Genomic DNA, 20,871 nt, shown 5'->3' on the forward strand with positions numbered 1-20,871 from the left:
AGCAATCTCACCATGAGCAATCTGTCCTTTTCATGACTTTTCCAATGTGCAATGCTGGGTATGTAAAGTTATTCAGTTTACCATTATAAGAGCAGAAGATTGAAATTGACTTAGATAACTACTTTTCATTATACAGTGTATACATATATAGAAACATCACACAATACCCTGTAAGAATGTATAATTTTTATGTGTCAGTTAAAAATCTCTAAAAATTTGAAAAAGAAAATTACGTAAGTATCTTGTAATAAGAAACTGGATTAATAAAGTGTTCTATTCATGCATTGAAATCTAATCAAACAATTAAAAGAATATAAAATACATGTGTATGTGAAAAAAGCATCTATTATACTATAACTCATTTGTGCATATCTTTTTGTAAGGCCATGTAGGAGGTTGTTGATGATTTTTTTGGGATGTTGTGGTGCAGTAGGTTGAGCCACTGCTTAGGAAGCTGGTATCCCATATCACAGTGCTTGCTCAAGTTCCAGCTACTCCACTTCTAGTTCAGCTCCCGGGCAATGCACCTGGGAAGCAACAGATGATGGTTCAAGTATTTGAGCTGCTGCCACTCACATGGGAGACATGGATAGGATTCCTGGCTCCTAGCTTCAATCTCACTCAGCCCTGACTATCACAGTCATTTGAGGAGTGACCCAGAAGGTGGAAGGTCTCTCTCCTTTCCCTTCCCTCTCTGTTACTCTGCCTTTCAAATAAATAAATAAATCCCCCAAAAGAAATGGCAATTGCCTTATGGGAGGCAGTTTAAGGATGTGGAATAGAGTGGGAGGCTGACTTAGTTTCATTGTATACTATTCTACACCTGTTGAATTTTACATTGTGTACACATCTTACATATTAAATATTTAAAACAGCTTTAAAAAAATCTAAACTCCATATTTGATAAGCTACTACATGGCTCCCTGATAACCTGTTCTTTAACTTCCTAGTCTGGCTTGCATCTCATTGCTCGACCATTGACCTTGCTTGCCCAGCACAACACAACTCTGTGACCGACTATCTTACCTTAGCTGATTTTTCTGGTGTTGACTTCCTGCTGACTCATTTAACTCATATCATGTGTAAATCCACTCACCAGATGGCCAAATTCCCCATCCTGTTCCCTTCCATTCATGTCCCCAAGAATCTACACAACAGACAAGAGTCCTATTCCCCACCCACCTGGAGCTACACCTTAATTGAAAAGAGTACATTGTACTTTAGCCTCGGGTGTCCATCTTCAGTTCTCACTACAGTCAGATAGTTCCTGGGTCGCTACAGCTAGACTTCTGCAAGATGCACATTCCCTTCTGAGAGCCACCAGCTTCCGAAAGCTCATCTACTTTCCTCCTTAAGAGCTTTCTTTGTTAAAGCAGAAAACAATGCCATCAATTATTTCTCTAATCCTTATTTTAACAAGACATCAGTTCAGAGTGACTTTCAAAACCAGTATCCAAGTTGATGTTATTTTTAATATGTAGTCAAGTTACTACCACAGTGGTCAAAGCATCAGTAGAAGAAAAAGAGGGGATTAAAAATAAACAGACATGCACGTGCACACACAAACCACATCCTCATTATGTCCGCAATGAACTAGACAAAGATGAAAGGGAGAGAGGAAAATAAACCACGCAGATGGGACAGATGGGCCACAGAGAGTGGGACATCACCACATCATCGTCTTCGTCCTCGCCCCGGGTCTGGCACGGTAGAGATGCTCAGTAGACAATCTCAGAATATCTCAGAATGAGTAAAGAAAGGGGACTTCACAGTTAGGAGAGGGAGGAACATTCAGTTCTCTGCCCCTCATTCTCAACGTTCTTTTGACTGCCTTGGTCATTAACCACAGCCTGTTGAGAGCGCAGTTTTTCTGGCAAGACTGCCAAATCCCAACTGATCTTTGTGTTTATCATTTCAAAGGAGTTAAGAGTAAGGACATCCTAACACAGGATCTTCATCTCTTACTCTGAACTCCTCTGCAGTCTACAATGTGACGGATCAAATTGAGGGGTGTTGGTCTACTTTGCAGAGTGGAATATCACCTGTAACCCCAGTATAAATCTTTAACTTTTTAACTGGATCAGGTAGCAGTTATGTCAATGCCTCAGATATTTAAGTGTATTCCTGGACATCCCAAGGCCATCTCCCATACTAGAAAGGTTTTAAGTTTTTCACTCCACTGTTAGCAACTGCAAAATGTATGGAAATAATGAACCTTTTCTCTGTTGTCTATCAACCACAAGTAAGTTTCTTGACAGACATGTAAAATCTTGAAAAGTTATTCTTATAAAGCTGCCTGGATATCTAAGGAGAAGTTAAAACATGCCAATACCATCAAAGAAGGAGGTACCTTTCTCTGAAGGGAGGAGAGAACTTCCACTTTGACTATGGCCTTGTCTAAATAAGATCAGAGTTGGCAAACTCAAGAGGCTTCCATAGCCTTGGCAGCTCATGACAAGAGCCTCGGGTGATCACTGACGCCATAAATAAGAGTGTCAATTATTAAATCAACAACGGGAGTCACTGTGCACCTACTCCCCATGTAGGATCTCTGTCCTTAATGTGTTGTACTATGTGAATTAACGGAAAAACTACTACTCAAACAATACTCTATACTTTGTGTGTCTGTGTGGGTGCAGTCTGTTGAGATCTTTACTTAGTATATACTAAGTTGATCTTCTGTATATAAACATAATTGAAAATGAATCTTTTTTTTTTTTTAATTTTTTTGACAGGCAGAGTGGACAGTAGAGGGAGACAGAGAGAAAGGTCTTCCTTTTTGCCGTTGGTTCACCCTCCAATGGCCGCCGCAGTAGGTGCGCTGCAGCCGGCGCACCGCGCTGTTCCAATGGCAGGAGCCAGGTGCTTCTCCTGGTCTCCCATGGTGTGCAGGGCCCAAGGACTTGGGCCATCCTCCACTGCACTCCCGGGCCACAGCAGAGAGCTGGCCTGGAAGAGGGGCAACCGGGACAGGATCGGTGCCCCAACCGGGACTAGAACCCGGTGTGCCGGCGCCACAAGGTGGAGGATTAGCCTGTTAAGCCATGGCGCCGGCCTGAAAATGAATCTTGATGAAGAATGGGATGGGAGAGGGAGTGGGAGATGGGATAGTTGTGGGTGGAAGGGAGGTTATGGAGGGAAAAGCCGCTATAATTCAAAAGTACTTTGGAAATTTATATTTATTAAATAAAAGTTGAAAAAAAATGCCAATAGTAGCAAGATTTATAGACAGATTTAAAAAATAGAACCTCCTCTAAGTACTGCTATTAATGAGGTGTGACAACTAAGAAAAGGCTATGAAAGCTAACAAATGTTTAAATAACAGCATTACATATTTGTCTTTTGTTTTAAAATTACTTTATTTTAATATCTATCTTTATTGTGTAATATAATTTACTATTTAATTAATACTTACTATTTTAATAAATAGTTTATTTTTTAAACTCCACTTGTAAAATCCTAAAATGGTAATGTTTAAACATGTGTCTGTCAAGTGAGCAATGTCAAGTGAAAGGCATATGAAGGCAGGAGACAGAAACTGATTTCCCTTCTGGTTTCGTCTAGCTGTGTAGCCCAGAGCAAGCCTTAGTCGTCAGAATCTTTACGATTGACATTGTGTCTCAAAATTGTCCTAGTGATTCTACAGGGAGCAGACACTCAGTTACAGGCTTGAAACCAGCCTGACTGCAAGCTTCTCGAGGTGGGGAGTATTTGGACCTTCGTAACCAGTTACGAATTAAGGTATCAAATAAACGTAATTCCTTAAAAATATTTTGAATTTCATTAGGATCAGCTCAAGAAATTCATAAATAACTGTAAAAGTTCCCACCTAGAGAGTGAATGAAGCTTTAATAGCCTCAGAAAAGCACTGCCATTTTCAGCAATTAAACATTTTTAACAAAATCCAAGATTTATCGGGTACCAGCATTAGGAGAACCAAATGGATAAAAATTAGGTATACTTTGAATATATACATATTACAGTGAAAAATAACTTTAGAAGTATTGAGTTAGGTAAACCAAGGAAGCACCTTTGCATAACTAGACTGTGCTGGTAAATATACCCCGTACCAAGCTGCCACTGCCGGGTTCAACTTCTCTTCTCATCTGATCTTGACCACAAGAAATGGTTCTCACTGCAAAGGTTGTGGGAATGGAGAAAAGATAAAGCCAGGAGACAGTAACAAGAGAGAATATGTGTTTGCCTGACAGAATGCAGGAGAGTCAGGTTTGGGAGAACAAATGAATTTAGTTTAGAGTGTGTTTGGTTGGAGGTAACTTGGGGTCATCTGGGGAATATCAATGAATTGAATCTTCATCTACTCAGCCACAATTACTTGTATACTCCACACTCTGCTCTCTCACTTTTGTTTCCTTAGTGTTTCCTGCAATGTCTGTGCTCACTTCTGAGCCTTATAAATCCTCCTGGGCTTTTTTTTTTTTTTTAAGATTTTATTTACTTATTTATTTGAAAGGCAGTTTTACACTGGGAAGGAGGGGAGGGAGAAATGAGGAGGGGAGAGAGCGAGAGAGGTCTTCCGTCCACTGGTTCATTCCCCAAATGGCTGTAATGGCCAGGGATGAGCCAGACTGAAGCCAGGAGCTCCATGCAGGACTCCCATGTGGGTAGCAGGGGCACAAGGACCTAGACCATCTTCTGCTGCTTTCCCAGGTGTGTTAGCAGGGATCTAGATTGGAAGTGGAGTGGCCAGGACTTGAACCAGTGCCCATATGGGATACAGGAGTTGCAGATGGCAGCTTAACCCACTGTACCACAGCACCGGCTCCCCTCCTGCACTGTCATTTACTCCAGCCTGTGGCTAAGTTTACAGGCCAAAGAATTATCAGCGATTAGGTTAGGAATTATTTGCAGAAAATGGAGAGGACGAGTCAACTGGCTGTGCTACAATGCCGGTCCTAGATCAATTATCACCTCTTAAAGCTCTTCTTGTGTATAGTTATTTCCTAAGTGTTCACCGTGCTTTTAAAAACTCAGACCCTGAGGAAGCGTAACTTACCAGATTCCCCTTTGCTTCTTTGTTGGTAGAAGGCAGTCTCAGGGCTTCCCTGCAGTCCCTCTATTGAGTTAGGGAAACGTATAGTCTTTCTTTCATGCCATGACAAGATCTTTTGTCTTTATTTTATCCAAGAAAATGTGGCATATATGCCAATTTAAAAATATTTTTTATTTCATGTACCAACCTATGAAATGTATTTAACTAACTCCATGCATGCAAACATTTACTGTTAAAGAACCTGCGCTGCTGCATTTGTTCACCATACTTGATGAGCTCTTGGAAGAAAAGCCAGAGAAATTGTCATTTTGAAATGTTTTTAAACGCTCATATTGCCCACAGGATATACCCAATAAAGAATTTTGATGCTGATATTGGCTTCGTTCGAATTTTTAGGTAGGCGATGGTTCCTTTGTTACTATAGTAATAGATAAGAAGAACTATACCTCATGCAGGAAGATGAAAGCGGGAGTTTCTGCCAAGTCAACAAGCCGCTCGTCTTGAATGTTGGTTGTAGGCAGTATGGCGTAAATGGGGTCTTCCTGATCCTTTTTATCTTTCCCCTCTTCTTCTTTTTCTGTGTCTGTGATACTCTCCTCCATTTTTCACAATCCTAAAATGAAGTCATTCCATTTTTAGTGATTTAGGAATGCCATAAAGGAAAGTTATTGGAAAATAATGAAGCAAAACTCAACTGGTACAAGCTATTCTACAAATGAAACTTTTAAGTCCACACAGCCAAGCTATCACTTTCCCGTTATAAAAGTCTGCTTTGTTGTAAAGACGCTCTCTATTGCTGCTCTCAAATCAGTACTTCTAATTTTAAAAAGTGGGCTACTGTTGCATTCACTGGAAAATGGAATATATACCTAGAAGATGAGCTCTTCTTACAAGGAGAAGAGCACTACTGAATAGGCACTCAGTTGCTGTTTATTGAACTGATAAACAAATAGAACCCTTACCCTGAAAGTGTAATGCAAAGTTAATTGCAATTATTTTGGGAAAAATCTAAGCCAATAGCTAGGCTAAGACATGGGCACAGGCAAGGTGAGGCTGGGCAGAAACAGGAAACATGTTGAGGAGCCAAGTCCAGAGAAGGAACAAAGGTGGCAAATCCCGCTCTGCAATGGTTATGCTAACTGGGGCCGGGCTGGTGGGCACTGGATTGCAGTCAATAGACTCTTTGCTTTCTGTTAAAGTGCAAGGAATAAAAACATTATAGTAAGATTGCAGCTCAATATCAGCAAAGATACTTGTAAGTAGGCAGGAGCCTTTCCAGCTATTCTGTCAGGTAAATCATGCTTTGTTTCTGACATGTCTGTAATTTTTTATCTTGTACATTTTCCTATAGTTTCCCTTAAATTGTTATATTTGAATTATTGAAATTTTTATTTCAGGATAGTTTTTAATCTACAAAATAAAAATTGTGCAGTAGTACAAAGCATCCCTATATACACCAGTTCCCCAATTAACATCTTATATTACTATGATATATTTGTCACAAGAAATAAACCATACTCAGCTTCTCCTATTATTAACATTTCATATTTTTTCATATTTGTTACAATTAATGAACCACACACAGCTTCCCCAATTTTTTTTTAAAAAAATTATTTATTTATTTGAAAGGCAGAGTTAGACAAAAGAGAGAAAGGGAGAGAGAGATATTCCATCTGCTGGTTCACTCCCCAGATGGCTGCAACAGCCAGGGCTGGGCCAGGTACTTCATCGGAATTTCCCATGTGGGTGACAGCAGCCCAAGCACTTGGGCCATCCTCTGCTGCCCTCCCAGACACATTTTCAGGGAGCGGGATTGGAAGTGGAGCAAACTGGTACCCATACGGGATGCCAGCGCTGCAGGTGGATACTTTACTCACTATGCCACAACACTGGTTCCAACTGTCCCTATTTTTAAAGCCAAACTCCTTTTATCCCTACTATTGCTCCCAGGTTCTAGTAATTAACATTCTGGGTTCATATTGAGGGGTTTTTTAGCTTCTACATTTGAGAGAAAACAGGTAGTATTTGTCTTTCTGTGTCTGGTTTATTTCACTTAACACTATGTCCTCCAATTCCACCCATTTTGCTGCAAATGACAGAATTTCATTCTCTTTTAGGGCTGAATAATACTGAATGTATACCTTTATTTCTTTATTCATTCATCTGCTGATGGACACATTGGTTGGTTTTATATTTTGGCTATTTTGAACAATGCTGAGATAAACATGGTGGAACAAATATTTCTTTGGTCAAATGATTTCATGTCTTTTGGGTATATACTCAGTGGTAAGACTGACGACTCATACAGCAGTTCAATTTCTAGTTTTTAAAGAAATTTCCATACTGTTTTCCACAGTGGCTGCACAAATTTATGTTCCCACCAGGAGTGTGTAAGGGTTCCCCTTTCCCCACATCCTCACCAGCATTTGGTACTTGTCTTTTGGATAATAGCCATTTTGACAGGACTGAGGTAACTTCTCATGGTGGTTTTCATTTGCATTTCCCTAATGGCTAGTGATATTGAGCATTTTTCATATATTTGTTGACCATTTTTATTTCTTCTTTTGTGAAATGTCTATTCAGCTTCTTTACCCTTTTTAAATTGGGTTGGTTTTTGTTGTTGAGATTTTTGAGTTCCTGCTATACTCTGGATATTATCTGTCAGATAAATAGCTTGCAGATTATTTTCTCCCATCCTGTTGGATGTCTCTTCACTCTACTGCTCATTTTCTTTGCTGAGCAAAACCTTTTGAGTTTGATATAATCCCATTTGTCTTGTTTTGTTTTTGTTGTCTGTGCTTTTGGGGGGTCTTATCCAAGAAATCACTGCCTACACTAATATCTTAAATGGTGTTCCCTATGTTTTCTTCCCAAATGTATATTTTCAGGTCTTACGTTTGGCTCTTTTTTCCCCACTCAGTAGAATATTGGCAATGGGTTTGCATTATACAGCCTTTATCATTTTGAAGTGTCTTCCTTCTGTATCTAATTTGCTGAGAATTTTTATCAGGAAGGGATGTTTAATGTTATCACATGCTTTCTGTGCATCTACTGAGATAATCATGTTGCTTTTCTTCATTTTGCTGATGTGATTTATGGTGTTTATTGATTTGCAAATGTTGAACCACCCTTGTGTTCCTGGGATAAATCCCACTAGATCATGATGTATTATCTTGCTAATGTCGTACTGGATTTGGTCTAATAACATTTCGTTGAGAATTCTTGCATCCATATTCATCAGCAATGCTGGTCTGTGGTTTTCTTTCTGGTTTGTGTCATTGCTCAGAGTGATGCTGGCTTCAGAAAAGAGTTTGGCAGCATTCCCTATTTTCCAATATTTTGGAATAGCTTGAGAATTATGGAGTTAGTTCCTCTTTAAATGTTTTGTAGATGGGCTGGCATTGTCATACAGTGGGTTAAGCCACAGCCTACAATGCCACCATCCCAAATGGGGTGCTAGTTCAAGTCCCAGCTGCTCTACTTCTGATTCAGCCCCATGCCAATGCACCTGGGAAAGCAGCAGAAGATGGCCCAAGTACTTGGGCCCCTGCACCCATATGGGAGACCCAGATGAAGCTCCTGGCTTTGACTTGTCTCAACTCTGGCTGTTGCAGCCATTTGGGGGAGTGAACTAGTGTATGGAAGACCTCACTCTCTGTTTCTCCCCCTCTGTCTGTAACTCTTATCTTTCAAATAAATAAATAAAATTTTTAAAAATTTTAGTGGTACTTAATATGTAGCCTAATAGATTGTCTACCTTAGGAAATGTTCCATGTGCTAATGGGAAGAATGTGTATTCTGTAGTTGTTGAGTGAAATGTTCTCTAGGTGTCTGTTAGGTATGTCTATAGTATGGGCCAACTCTGCTGCATCTTTGTTGATTTTTCTGTTTGGATGATCTGTCCATTGATGACAGTGGAGTGTTGAAGTCCCTCACTACTATTGTATCGGAGCCTATCTTTCCCTTTAGGTCTTTTAACATTTGCTTTATATATCTGGATGGTCTTATGTTGGGTGCATATATGTATTAGTGATTATTATATTTTCTTGATGAATCGATCCTCTAATTAATATACAGTGTCCTTTTTGTCTTTTTTAATAGTTTTTGTTTTAAAGCCTGTTTCATCTGAGAGTATAGCTTGCTCTAGTTTATTTTTTGCATTTGCATCATATATCTTTTGCCAACCCTTCACTTTTAGTCTGTGTGTATCTTTATCTGTGAAGTGAGTTTCTTGCAGGTAGCATATAGTTAGGTTTTGTGTTTTTATCTATTTGGCTGACTTATATCTTTTGAATGGGGAATTTAATCCATTTACATTCAAGGTTAATACTGATAGAAAAGAACTGGCTTCTGTCATTTTGTTGATGGGTTACTGCTCTGTTAGTGAATTTGGTACTGTCATGTCATGCTTTTCATGATGGTCACTTCTAATATAGGACTCCCTTTGGGATTTTTTTTTTACACTGGTCTGAATTCTCTCAGTTTTTGCTTCTCTGGAAAACATTTTATTTGTTTTTCACTTTTTTTTTTTTTTTTTTTGGCAGGCAGAGTTAGACAGAGAGACAGAGAGAAAGGTCTTCCTTCCATTGGTTCACCCCTCAAATGGCTGCTATGGCCGTAGCGCTGCGCCGATCCGAAGCCAGGAGCCAGGTGCTTCTCCTGGTCTCCCATGGGGTGCAGGGCCCAAGGACTTGGGCCATCCTCCACTGCACTCCTGGGCCACAGCAGAGAGCTGGCCTGGAAGAGGGGCACCCGGGACAGGATCGGTGCCCCGACCGGGACTAGAACCCGGTGTGCCAGCGCCGCAGGCGGAGGATTAGCCTAGTAAGCCGTGGCGCCGGCTTGTTTTTCACTTCTTCTTTTTAAAGATTTATTTGAAAGGCAGAGTTACAGAGAGGCGGGGGGGGGGGGGGAGGGAGAGAGAGGTCTTCCATCCTCTGGTTCACTCCCTAAATGGCTGCAATGTCCAGAGCTGGAGCCAGGAGCTTCTTCCGGGTCTCCCGTGAGGGTGAAGTGTCCCAAGTCTTCCACTGCTTTCCCAGGTGCATTAGCAGGGAGCAGGATCAGAAGTGGAGTAGTTGAGACTCCAACTGGTGCCCATATGGGATGCCAGAACTGCAGGCAGCAGCTTTACCTGATACGCTACAGCACCAGCCCCTGCTTTTCACTTCTAAAGGATAGCTTTGCTGGATATAATGTTCTTTGTTTGAAGATTTTTCTTTTTAAATTTTTTATTTATTTGAAAGGCAGAGTTACAGAGAGAGAGAGAGAAACAGGGAGGGAGAGAGAAAGAGGGAAAGAGATTTTTCCATCCATTGATCCATTTCCCCATTTCCCAAATGGCTGCAATGACCCAGGGCTGGGTCAAGCTGAAGCCAGGGGCCTGGAACTCCATCCTGGTGTCACTCATATGAGTGGCAGGGGCCCAAGGACCTAGGCCATCTTCCACAATTTTTCCAAGTGCATTAGCAGGGAGCTGGATCAGAAATAGAGCATCTTGGACTCAAACTGGCACACATATGGGATGCCTATATTGCAGCCAGTGGGTTATCCTAAGCCACAATGCCAGCCCCAAAGTTTTTTTCTTTTAAGACCTTGAATATATCATCTCACTCTCTTTTGACCTCTAAGGTTTCTGCTGAGACATCTACTATTAGTCTAATGAGTTTTCCCTTATGTGTAACTTGTTATTTTATCTCATTGTCTGTAGGATTCCTCTCTCATCTTTTAGTTTTGAGAATTTGTCTATAATATGCCTTGGAGAAGATCATTTTTGATTGAGTATGGCTGGGGTCCTTTGAGCTTCCTGTCTCTGGATGTCCATGTCTTTCATAAATTGGGAATCTTTCAGCCATTATTTCATTCAGTTTGTTATAATTTATGATTTTTTCATATTGATTCCCTTACTAGACTCCTTAGAACAGTAACCGAATCTCATATACCCATGTGGATTCAACACATAATGAATAATACTCAGAGTACAATGTATGATAGAAGTATTTTCCAATGGAACAAGCAAGCTGTGCTACCAAAAGCATACGCAGCAAAAGGAAAAATAAACAAACTGGATTATATCAAACTAAAAAAAATCTGCAGAGCAAATGAAACGATCAACAAAATGGAAAGGCCACCTATGGAAGGGGGAAAAATTGACAACTATATATCTGATAAGGAGGTAATATCCAAGCTACACAAGGAATTCATAAAACTGAATAGTGAAAGAAAGGATCAGAATACAATTTTTCCTAGGAAGACATATAGATGGCAATAGGTATATAAAAAGGAGTTCAACATCATTAATCATCAGGGAGATGCAAATCAAAGCCACAATGAGATGCTACCTTGCAACTACTAGGGTGGCTATTTCTAAAAGAACAAGTGGTGCATATTTGATACAGTGGTGAAGACTCCACTTCGGATGCCTACATCCCATACCAGAGTGCTAGGGTTTAAGTCCTTGCTCAGTTCCTGAATCTAGTTGCCTATTAATGAACACCCTGGGAAGCAGTGGGTGGTAGGTCAAATATTTGGGTCCCTACCACCCATGTGAGAGACTTGGATTGAGTTCTTGGCTCCTAGATTTAGCCAGGTCCAGTTCCAACCATTTGGGGCATTTGGAGAGTAAACCAATGAATGTGAGATCTCTCTCTCTCTCTGTCTCTCTCTGTCTCTCTCTTCTTCCCCTCCCTTCTTTCCTCCCTCCCTACCCCTCCCTCTCTTCCTCCTTCCCTTTCTCCCTCTCCCTCTCTTTCAAATAAATTAACTTTAAAGAAATATATGGTGGTGAGCAAAATCAGGCAAGAATCTTATCCTCAGGGAATTCACAGACCGATAGCAAGACAGAAATCATTCAAATAACTGCAGACATATTTTTTCAAGTTACAACTGAAATAGGTGCTATTCAAGCTTGGACTACACATTTCCAGGGGGCGCCACGGGCACAGCATGTTCTGCAGGTCGATGAAAGCCTGAGCCAAGACAGGGCTGTGTTGTGCTGTAGCAGTCCAAAGAGGAGCAGATAGGTTCTTCCAAGGCTTTATGGAAATCAGGGGACATTAACTAAGCTTTGACACATATGCTTGAGATCCACAGAGATACAAAAATCTAGTGAAGGGGGAAGGAAGCTAAATGCAAAGTTTAGTCCCATCATAGAAAAACATTTAACTACATTGTGATTCATGATTCATGCTTCACCTAGTAGTTAAGATTTAAAGCCCGAATAGGAAGCTTCTCAAAGAATCATGGAGCAATCCCATTGCGGGGTGTGCCTTGTTTCCTAAGACACCCTTCCACTTCCTCTTCTTTACAGCACAGCAGAAGTGATTGCTGTTTGGTTTTCAGTCTGGACTCTTAAGGAAATTTTTTTTGACAGTTACAAGGAGCGTGTGCAAAAAACAAACACAGTGTCACATGCTACAGAGAATGGGGCCAGAGTCACAAACGATGTGATGACTTTTTGATGATGAAATGGCAATGCTTCAAGAAAGATGTACCAGGAACCCACGCTGTCTTTCAATATCACCGGCTGCTGAACAGACACAAGTTTTACTCGGGTTAGCAACAGCAGTAATACAAAGGCTAAAAGATCTGCTTCTGCTTCTGCTTCTGCTTCTCACCGCACCCCACACACAGTCTGAGCATTGTTTTCTAACTTAGCTCTTCTAACTGGCCCAGAAATATATGGGCCCCTCTCTCTAACAGCCATTGCGCTAGCAGCTTAGCAGCAGAACTGTTTCTACAGCAACTCAGAGCGCAGCCCCTTGGACAAAGGGAGATCTCTAAGCAACTTCTAGATTTTCATTTGTTTCACTTTCCTGATGTATTTAAAACCCATAAGAGCAGGCATTTGGTATAGTAGTTACAATGCTTCTTGGAACACACAGATCTCATAACAAAGTGCATACATTCAAGTTCCCCCTCTGCTTCCACTTCTAGCTTCCTGTTGGTGTACACTCTGGGAGGCAGTAGGTGATGGCCAAATACTTGGGTCCGTGCCACCTATCTGCGAGACCAGGAGCAGCTCCTGCCTCTTGGCTTCAGCCTGGACCAGACTTTTGGGGAGTGAACCAGCAGAAGAAATATTTCTTTCTCTCTCTCTTTCTCTCTCTCTCTCTCTCTCTCTCTCTCTCTTTCAAATGAATAAGAATAAAATAAATAAATGGGAAAAATGCATAAGAAAATTTTAAAAACCCACAGATGTAGACATTTAGTACAGCAGTTAAGATGCCTCTTGGGATGCCTCCATTCCATGTCAGAGTACCTGGGCTTTAGTCTCGGCTCCATTCTTGATTCCAAATACCCACTATTATAGACACTGGGAAGCAGCAAGCAATGGCCCAAGGGGCTGAATTCTTGACACCCACATGAGACACTGGATTGAATTCCTGGCTCCTGATTTTTAGCTTCACTCTAGCCCAGCCTAGCTGTTGGGAGCATTTAAGAAGTGAATCAATGGGCGATGGATGTCTGCTTGTTTCTTTCTCTATCTCTCTGTGTGTGCATCTCTGTCTTTCTAATAAATAAAAATTAAAAAGAAGTTAAAGAAAAAAACCCCAGAATTTTCTGAACAGGCTTACAAAAATTGTGGTGCAGAGTTGTATGCCAGGTGCCTCTCAGTCCTGTGTGTGTATCTTTGTGGTTATATTCTCTTTGGGAGAGAACACCAACATTCTACATTGTAGTCTCACCCTGGGAAGCACAATAGGACACGAGACGACAGGCCCTGGATATTGGGCAGCTACTCTGACATGGGGCCTCCCTCAGATCCATTTAATAGACATCAAGAATGAGATCTGATGCGATCAGCTTGGCAGTCCTAAATGCAACAGACAGCACTTATTCAGTGTAGGTCTTCTATTCCGTGTACAAGTATGCAATATGCATTCCTGTATCAAGACACAATTAGGCTTGAAACATTTTTTCAAGATACAGATAACGTGATTTTAGAAAGAGAACGAAAAAGCTTTGTCATTCAAAGACTCAACAGCTCAAAACGCTTCTTTCTGTTCCTCAAAAAAAAAAAAAAAGAAAAGAAAAGAAAAAATCCCCTCCAGAAAAGAATCCTGCAAACGCTTCCCACAAACCCTTGCTTTTTGGGGGGCACACAAAAAAAGAGTAAACTGCAGTTAAGTAAGTACAGATAAAATCTGCCTGATAATTTAAGTGTTTGGTAACGATGTGGTCCAGACCGCCTTTAATTAAAAACACACGCACGTACACACAAAAGAAAGCAAATCTCAGACGAGGCTGCAAATGCCTATCTCAGTTTCAGTGCTCACGTGTCGGGCAGTGAGCTCTTGCATTGCGTGCCTCTGCAATCACGAGGACACTGCTCGTCGCCTGCCCGCGTGGATCGTGGGCAGCGGAGGGGTCTGTTCCAGGATGAGTGCCTCTCCCTGCTGAGACAGCTCCAGGCTCTGTGTCTGCCCCTTTGCTCACCTTCCTCTGGCCTCCCTTACCCCCACTCCACCGGCACCTCAAGCACAGACCTAAGAAAAGATCTTCACCCTTTCTTAAACTCTTCTTACATATTTTTTTCTTCCTTCTCAGAAACCTACATAGCCAAAAGGAGCTCTGTATCTCTGAGTTGGTGTAACAGATGGATCGTGATGGAGAAGCAGAGCTGTAGATAACAGCCATGAGTTTGTCCCCAACACACCCCCCTGGTTGCCTTTGTCAGCATGCCCTGCCCCCGCACTACACACCAACTAACAATGTCTTATAGCCCTTTGTGATTGAAACAAAGCTTTCCCTCCTGTTATGTCACTCAATCCCAAAAGCCACGTGCCATACAATTCTCTCCATTTTGTAGAAGAAGAAATTAAAGGTCAGAGAATATAAATGATGTGCCCAAGATCACACAACAATAAATGGCAGTATTCAGACCATGTCCCCAGCTCCAAATCCCTCTGTTTTCTCCATTATACAATGCAAGACTCTCTCTCTCTCTCTCTCTCTCTCTCTCTCTCTCTCTCTCTCTCTCATCCCCCATCTCAGGGAAACCCTTTCCTCTTGGTTTCCAGTAGCAGAAAGCAGGATCAAGTAGCAGGACAGGTAGGCTGATGGAGTTGAACTTCTATCACTGCAACAGAGTAAGGCTGGGACAGAGTAAGGCTGGGACTCCTTTAGCAAAGAGCAGGCCAATACAGTGTAAATCAAAGACTAATTAAACCTGCAGCACAGTCCGTGAGGTGTGGGACTGAGCTGTGCAAGACAATGGGCTATAGAACTTGTTGCTGTGGTTGCAAAGCAAAGGGAAGCCTGCACGCCTGCACAGTGTGGCGGGAAACTGATCTGACATCTGCAATGATGTGCAGTCATTCTACAAGTCTGGTCAGGCTTAGTCAGTGTCAAGGGTGCCTGCAAGACCCTATCAGTTCTCTTCATAGTTTCCACCTCATGTAGTAGTGAGCAGAGATGAAGAGTTCCAACCCCCGTGGGAGGTTTGGAATGCAGGCGTGATCTAAAGCTAAGAGTCGTCCAGAGGTCTATAAAACACAGTCCATATAGCTGAGTGCAACCTAGAGTCTTCACAACAGCAGGCCACTCACACATACTACAAAAAATGGACACAGTTTTAGAAATGCCACTGTCCCCCTTGCATGGATTCTTAAAAACCCCAGAAAGCACATTACGATAGTCTTCTCTGTCTTGTCCAAGGAGGCAGTTGTCTTGCACACTTGCTCTTTCATTTCCGCCTCGCCTCTTCCCCATACCCTGCATAGTGGGAACTGTGGACTCAGATGGGTCTGTTTTCTTGACAAAGATTCTCATGCAACACAGGCTACCACTGCTTCCCATCGGCAGCATCCAGGTTCCTCCCTTCTTACCCTTCCTCCTCCTGGTATTTCACTGAAGTCTAGAATTAGTGGTCTTAAATTAGTCTACCAGGGTGATAGAATGGGGTAATGGGAATGACTACAAGTTCATCAGTTTAGGCTTGAATCTCATTTCTCCCCTTCCTATGTGACTTGGGCAAGATATGTTCAACCACTAAGTGGATGTTTTGCAAACTGTAACATGATTTAAGACTTGTTTGGGTACTGTATTTGGCACAGAGGTTAAGATGCCACTTGGAGCAATCTCATCCCAAGATGGAATGCCTGGATTTAGTCCCAGCCATGCTTCCAAATCCAGCTTCTTCTTAATGCACACCTTTGGAGGTAGCAGGGAATGGCTCCACTGGTTGGGTCCCTGCCACTCACATGGGAGTGAGGGATGGAGTTCCACATTCCTGGTTTTGACTTGACCCAGCTCCAGCTATTGTGGCCATTTGGGCAGTGAACCAGTGGATGGAAGATTTCTCTCTTTGTCTCTCTCTCTCTCTCTCTGTGTGTGTGTGTGTGTATGTGTGTCTTTCAAATAAAATGAAGAATTTTTTAAAAAAGAGTTATGAAGACTAAACAGGACAATGCAGGTGAAGTCTCAGCCAGAGCCCAGCATGCAACCCTGAATAAATGTTAGTTCCCTCCTACCACTGGCTTGCTCTTTTGTTTTCATATATAATGTGCCATAAATTATTCTGGCAGGGAAAAAACAAACAGATACCAGCCTGGAGCTAGACCAAATACCTTAGTACTGTCTGATCTGGGAAAGACAATCAGTGTTCTTTCCAGTCCTAGGGCACTCCTCTAGGCTTTAGTGCAAGAGTCTTGGAAGATCTACTCTTCAAACCCTACTGTAGAGCTGTTTTTGGGTTCTAGAGAGGGAGAAAAGGGAGCAATGCAACTCAAGAAAAATGCTTTATGAAATCAGCATATAAGAGAGTTATCAGTACCCCATGTTTATAGCAGCTCAATTCACAATAGCCAAGCTAGGAATCAACTCAGATGCCCATCAACCAATGACTGGCTAAAGAAAATGTGGCAGATATACATGACAGAATACTACTCAGCCATAAAACGAAAGAAAGCCCATCTTTTGCAACAAAACAGATGCAACTGGATATCATTTTGCTCAGTGAAATAAGCCAGATCCAAAAAGACAAATATTGTATTTTCTCTGATTTGTGGTAGCTAATATATAGAGTCCAAAAAACAATCTTAATGTATACGAGTATAACTGACATCTTGGAGTTTGATTATTATTTATAGTCATGTTTATATTCCTATGGATCAGTAGTCTCTACTTTTTACTTGTGGAGCTCTTCATTTACTGGAGCATTAAGCCTGTGATTATACAGTCAATTCAAAGTGTGTTGTTGCAAAAATGAAAAGAAAGAGGGAAGTATCATTATAGTCTTAGAACCGCATCTATGAAATCTGGTCTCTTTATATGAATTTAAAAAAAGAATCAATGCCAACTGTGACCTGGGAAAAAGCCAGCTGAGAGGATACGTGAAGCAGGCAAAGTTCTCTCTCCCACATGTAGAGATTTCACAGCCACCTCTGTCTGTTGCAAAAGTGCTTCCTGTCCTCAGCCTGCCACAGCCTGTGCAGATCCGCACATCATTCTGCCTCTCTCAGAGAGTATCTCTTACACAATGTATTTCCTTCCTCTAAAGGCAAAGGCTTTTACATTCATTGTAGGGCTAGAAGAATATTTTCCAAACCATTTTTCCTACATTTACATTGGATGAGGAAATGAAAAATAAAAACAAACCTCTCTCTGAGTTGGGAAACAAAGGGATTTGGTGAGGGATTGAGTGGACGCAGCCGCCTGAGACATCCTGGCTACCCTGGCTAAGACATTGCAAAGAAAATGGTGGAACTGAGACAGCCAAGATGCTCAAGGGGCTAACTTGCCTCCTTCCCTTGCTGGGACTTGGGGAAAGCAGCAAGGTGTCACAGCCACAATCACACTCATTCCTTCATGTGACAAAGCACAGAGGACCATGTAGGCTGAGGGAGCCAAGGGAACCTAGGGAGCTGAGGGAGGGCCCAGCGTGGTGGGGGAGGGGTGAGAGGCTGGTTGCAAGCACTACATCCCAAGAGCCTTTGCAACTGTAATGGAAGGACATTGCTTCACCAAGCTTTGGGGACCATACAACTGGGAACCAGAGGGGCATGCAGAATTCTGAGAAGATGCCCTCATGGAGTCCTAGCTCTGAAAGCCAAAGGGATGCACATCTCAAAGGAGCCAGGGTGGTCAGACCCTGAGGCAAGTCTTCATGCTTAATCATTTTCAAAATTGTCTTCTCTATACTGGATAATTTGCATTTCCATATAGATTTTAGAAGAAGCTGGTCAATATCTATTTAAGAAAGCCTGCTTGGAATTGACTGGGATGGTGAGGACTCAATACATCCCCAAAGATTTGACATCTTACACTCAATCTAGTTGTCCTTAAATATTGTATGTCTTCTCCCATATTTAGATATTATTAACTTTCTCTCTGCAACATTTTATAGATTTCAAGGGACAGGTGTTATGGATTGAATGTGTCTGTTCAAAATTCACACACTAATCCCCAGTGTGATGGCATCTGAAGAAGGGAACCTGTCCCGGCTGCTCCACTTCTGATCTAGCTTCCTGTTAATGGCCTGAGAAAAGCAACAGAAGATGGTCCAAGAGTTTGGGCCGCTGCCATCCACACGGGAGACCCAGAGGAAGCTCCTGGCTCCTGGCTTTGGCCAGGCCAATGCTGGCCATTGCAGCCATCTGGCGATTGAACCGGTGGATGGAAGCTCTTTCTCCCTCTCCCTGTGCAACTCTGACTTTCAAAATAAATAAATAAATCTTAACAAAAAATAAGAAGAGCTACAAGAGAGCTTACTCATTCAGGCTACCCAGCCTCTCAAACTGTGAGAAATAAATTTCTATTGGTTAAGCCACAGGGCATTTTTGTTCTAGCAGGTTTTGAGGCTACAGGTTTTGAGTTTAGTTTAAGTTTATCCCTCAGTGCAGTAGTACCTGTTTTGTATATTATTGTAAATGGTTTCCTTTTAAAATTTCAATTTCTGAATTCTGTTGTTAATTCTTAATTTATGTAATTGATTTTGTTCTTGGCCTTGTACCTTATAATCCTGTGATATTTTGGTTTAGTTCTAGTAGCTTTTTAATGGTACAAGGGTACTTCCAAAAAGTTGTGGGAAATGGAATGAAAAAAGTTTATTCTGGTACAAAATAATTAAAGTCCATGCATGTTTCTAAAGATCTATTTTATTTAGCTCAAAGTCAGAGTTACAGAGAAAGAGGGACAGACAGGAAGAGAGAGAGAGAGAGAGAGAGAGAGAGAGAGGTCTTCCATATGTTGGTTCACTCCCTAAATGACAGCAATGGCCTGGGCTTGGCCAAGCTGAAATCAGGAGCCTGGAACACCATCTAGGTCTCCCACGTAGATGGTAGAGGCTCAAGCACCTGAGCCATCTTGCACTGCTTTCTCAGGAGCATTAGCAGGGAGCTGGATCAGAAGTGGAACAGCCAGGACACGAACCGGTGTCCAGGTGGAATGCTGGTTTGACCTGCTATGATACAACGTAGGCTCCCATTGGTTTTCATAATCCACATTTCCATAATGTATATTTTTCATGAAATTTTGGAAGACTCCTCATATGTTCCCAAGAGACACTGGCCTGTAATTTCCTTTTCTTTCGATGTCTTTGGTTTTGGTTATTAGGATAATGCTCGACTCAGAACAATTAGGAAGTATTCCATCTGATTATCAAAGTAACTGTAGCATACTGGGGGATTTCATCCTTAAATGTATGAGGGAACTCATCAGTGACTTTAGCTGGGCTTTGTGCTTTCTGTTTTGAAGGCTATTAATTATTGATTAAATTTCTTAGATAGGTATCAGCCTATTCAGATTGTGCTTTTGCTCTTGTGTGAATTTTGGCAGATTGTATCTCCCAAATAATTGGTCTATTTCATCTAGGTTATGAAATTTGGGGATACAGAATTACTTATGGTATTCCTCTGTTATCCTTTTAATGTTCATAGAATCTGTAGTGATGCCTCCTCTTTCATTTCTGATATTAGTAATTCACATCCCTTTGCCTTTTTTTCTTAGAATTGCTAACGCCTCATAAACTTTTTCATTCTTTTCAATGAACCAGCCTTTCCTTTTATTAATCTTTTCTGTTGATTTCCTGCTTTCAATCTCAATGGTTTCTTTTCTTCAGCTTACTTCGGATTTAGCTTGCTGTCCTTTTTTTTTCCTTTTATATCTAGTTTCTGAAGGTGGAAAGTTAACTTTAGATTTTTTCTTATATATTAATTCAATGCTGTAAATTTTCTTCTAAGCACTGCTTTCCTTGCATCTCACAAATTTTATAAATTGTACATTCATTCCTTATTGAGTTCAAAGTATTTTTAAATTTCTCTTGAGATTTCTTCATTGACCCACATGTTATTTAGAAATGAATTGCTAAAAGCTCCCTTTCAGACCAAAGGGAGAGAAAGTTTCAAAGTGAGGACATAGCTTTCCTCATAGGCATTGTCTACTGCAGAAAAAAACACTATCAGGACGTGCCTGTGACTATAGACTTCTAATTTAGGCCACGAAGATTAGAGATGGGACTTGAGCACCCCCTTGACTTGCATCCTCTGGTCTGCTTTAACAAAAACCAGGAGGAAAAGAAAGCTAGGCATCAGAAGCAATGTAAAGATAGGTGGCAGGCCTATTAATGGCTTTTCTGTACAGTAATTTGCCATCAAGGAGATCCAACAGGCCAGCCCACTGCTGTGGCTTTCAATGTGGTAAGCCTGGGCTTCAACAGAAGTCAGCTTATGAAGAGCCCTGGCAGCTCTGCCAGCCAAGAGTTGGATCACCGGAAATGGAACTGCCCTGGAGTCGAAGGATGCCCAGGTCAGAGCCACAGATATTGTTGGCTCCAAGCTGAAAAGGCCTTCACTCGGCCCAGCTTCCAAGATGACCATTGCTGCTGAGGGGACAGCCAAGTAGGGTCAGGGACATCG

At 41.6% G+C, this 20,871-nt stretch overlaps 1 protein-coding gene across 1 annotated transcript in view; it reads right to left on the reverse strand.

Moving 5' to 3' along the window:
* CCDC146 (coiled-coil domain containing 146) overlaps positions 1–20,871 on the reverse strand; it is a 182,900-nt gene that overhangs the window by 150,659 nt on the left and 11,370 nt on the right. The window contains exon 2 of the mRNA XM_062198851.1: positions 5,461–5,627. Coding sequence (XP_062054835.1) covers positions 5,461–5,616 — 156 coding nt within the window. The 5' untranslated portion in view covers positions 5,617–5,627. The remainder of the gene's footprint in view (positions 1–5,460; positions 5,628–20,871) is intronic.

This window comes from Lepus europaeus, chromosome 1, assembly GCF_033115175.1.
Source record: "Lepus europaeus isolate LE1 chromosome 1, mLepTim1.pri, whole genome shotgun sequence".
In the NCBI taxonomy this organism is placed as follows: Eukaryota; Metazoa; Chordata; class Mammalia; order Lagomorpha; family Leporidae; genus Lepus; species Lepus europaeus.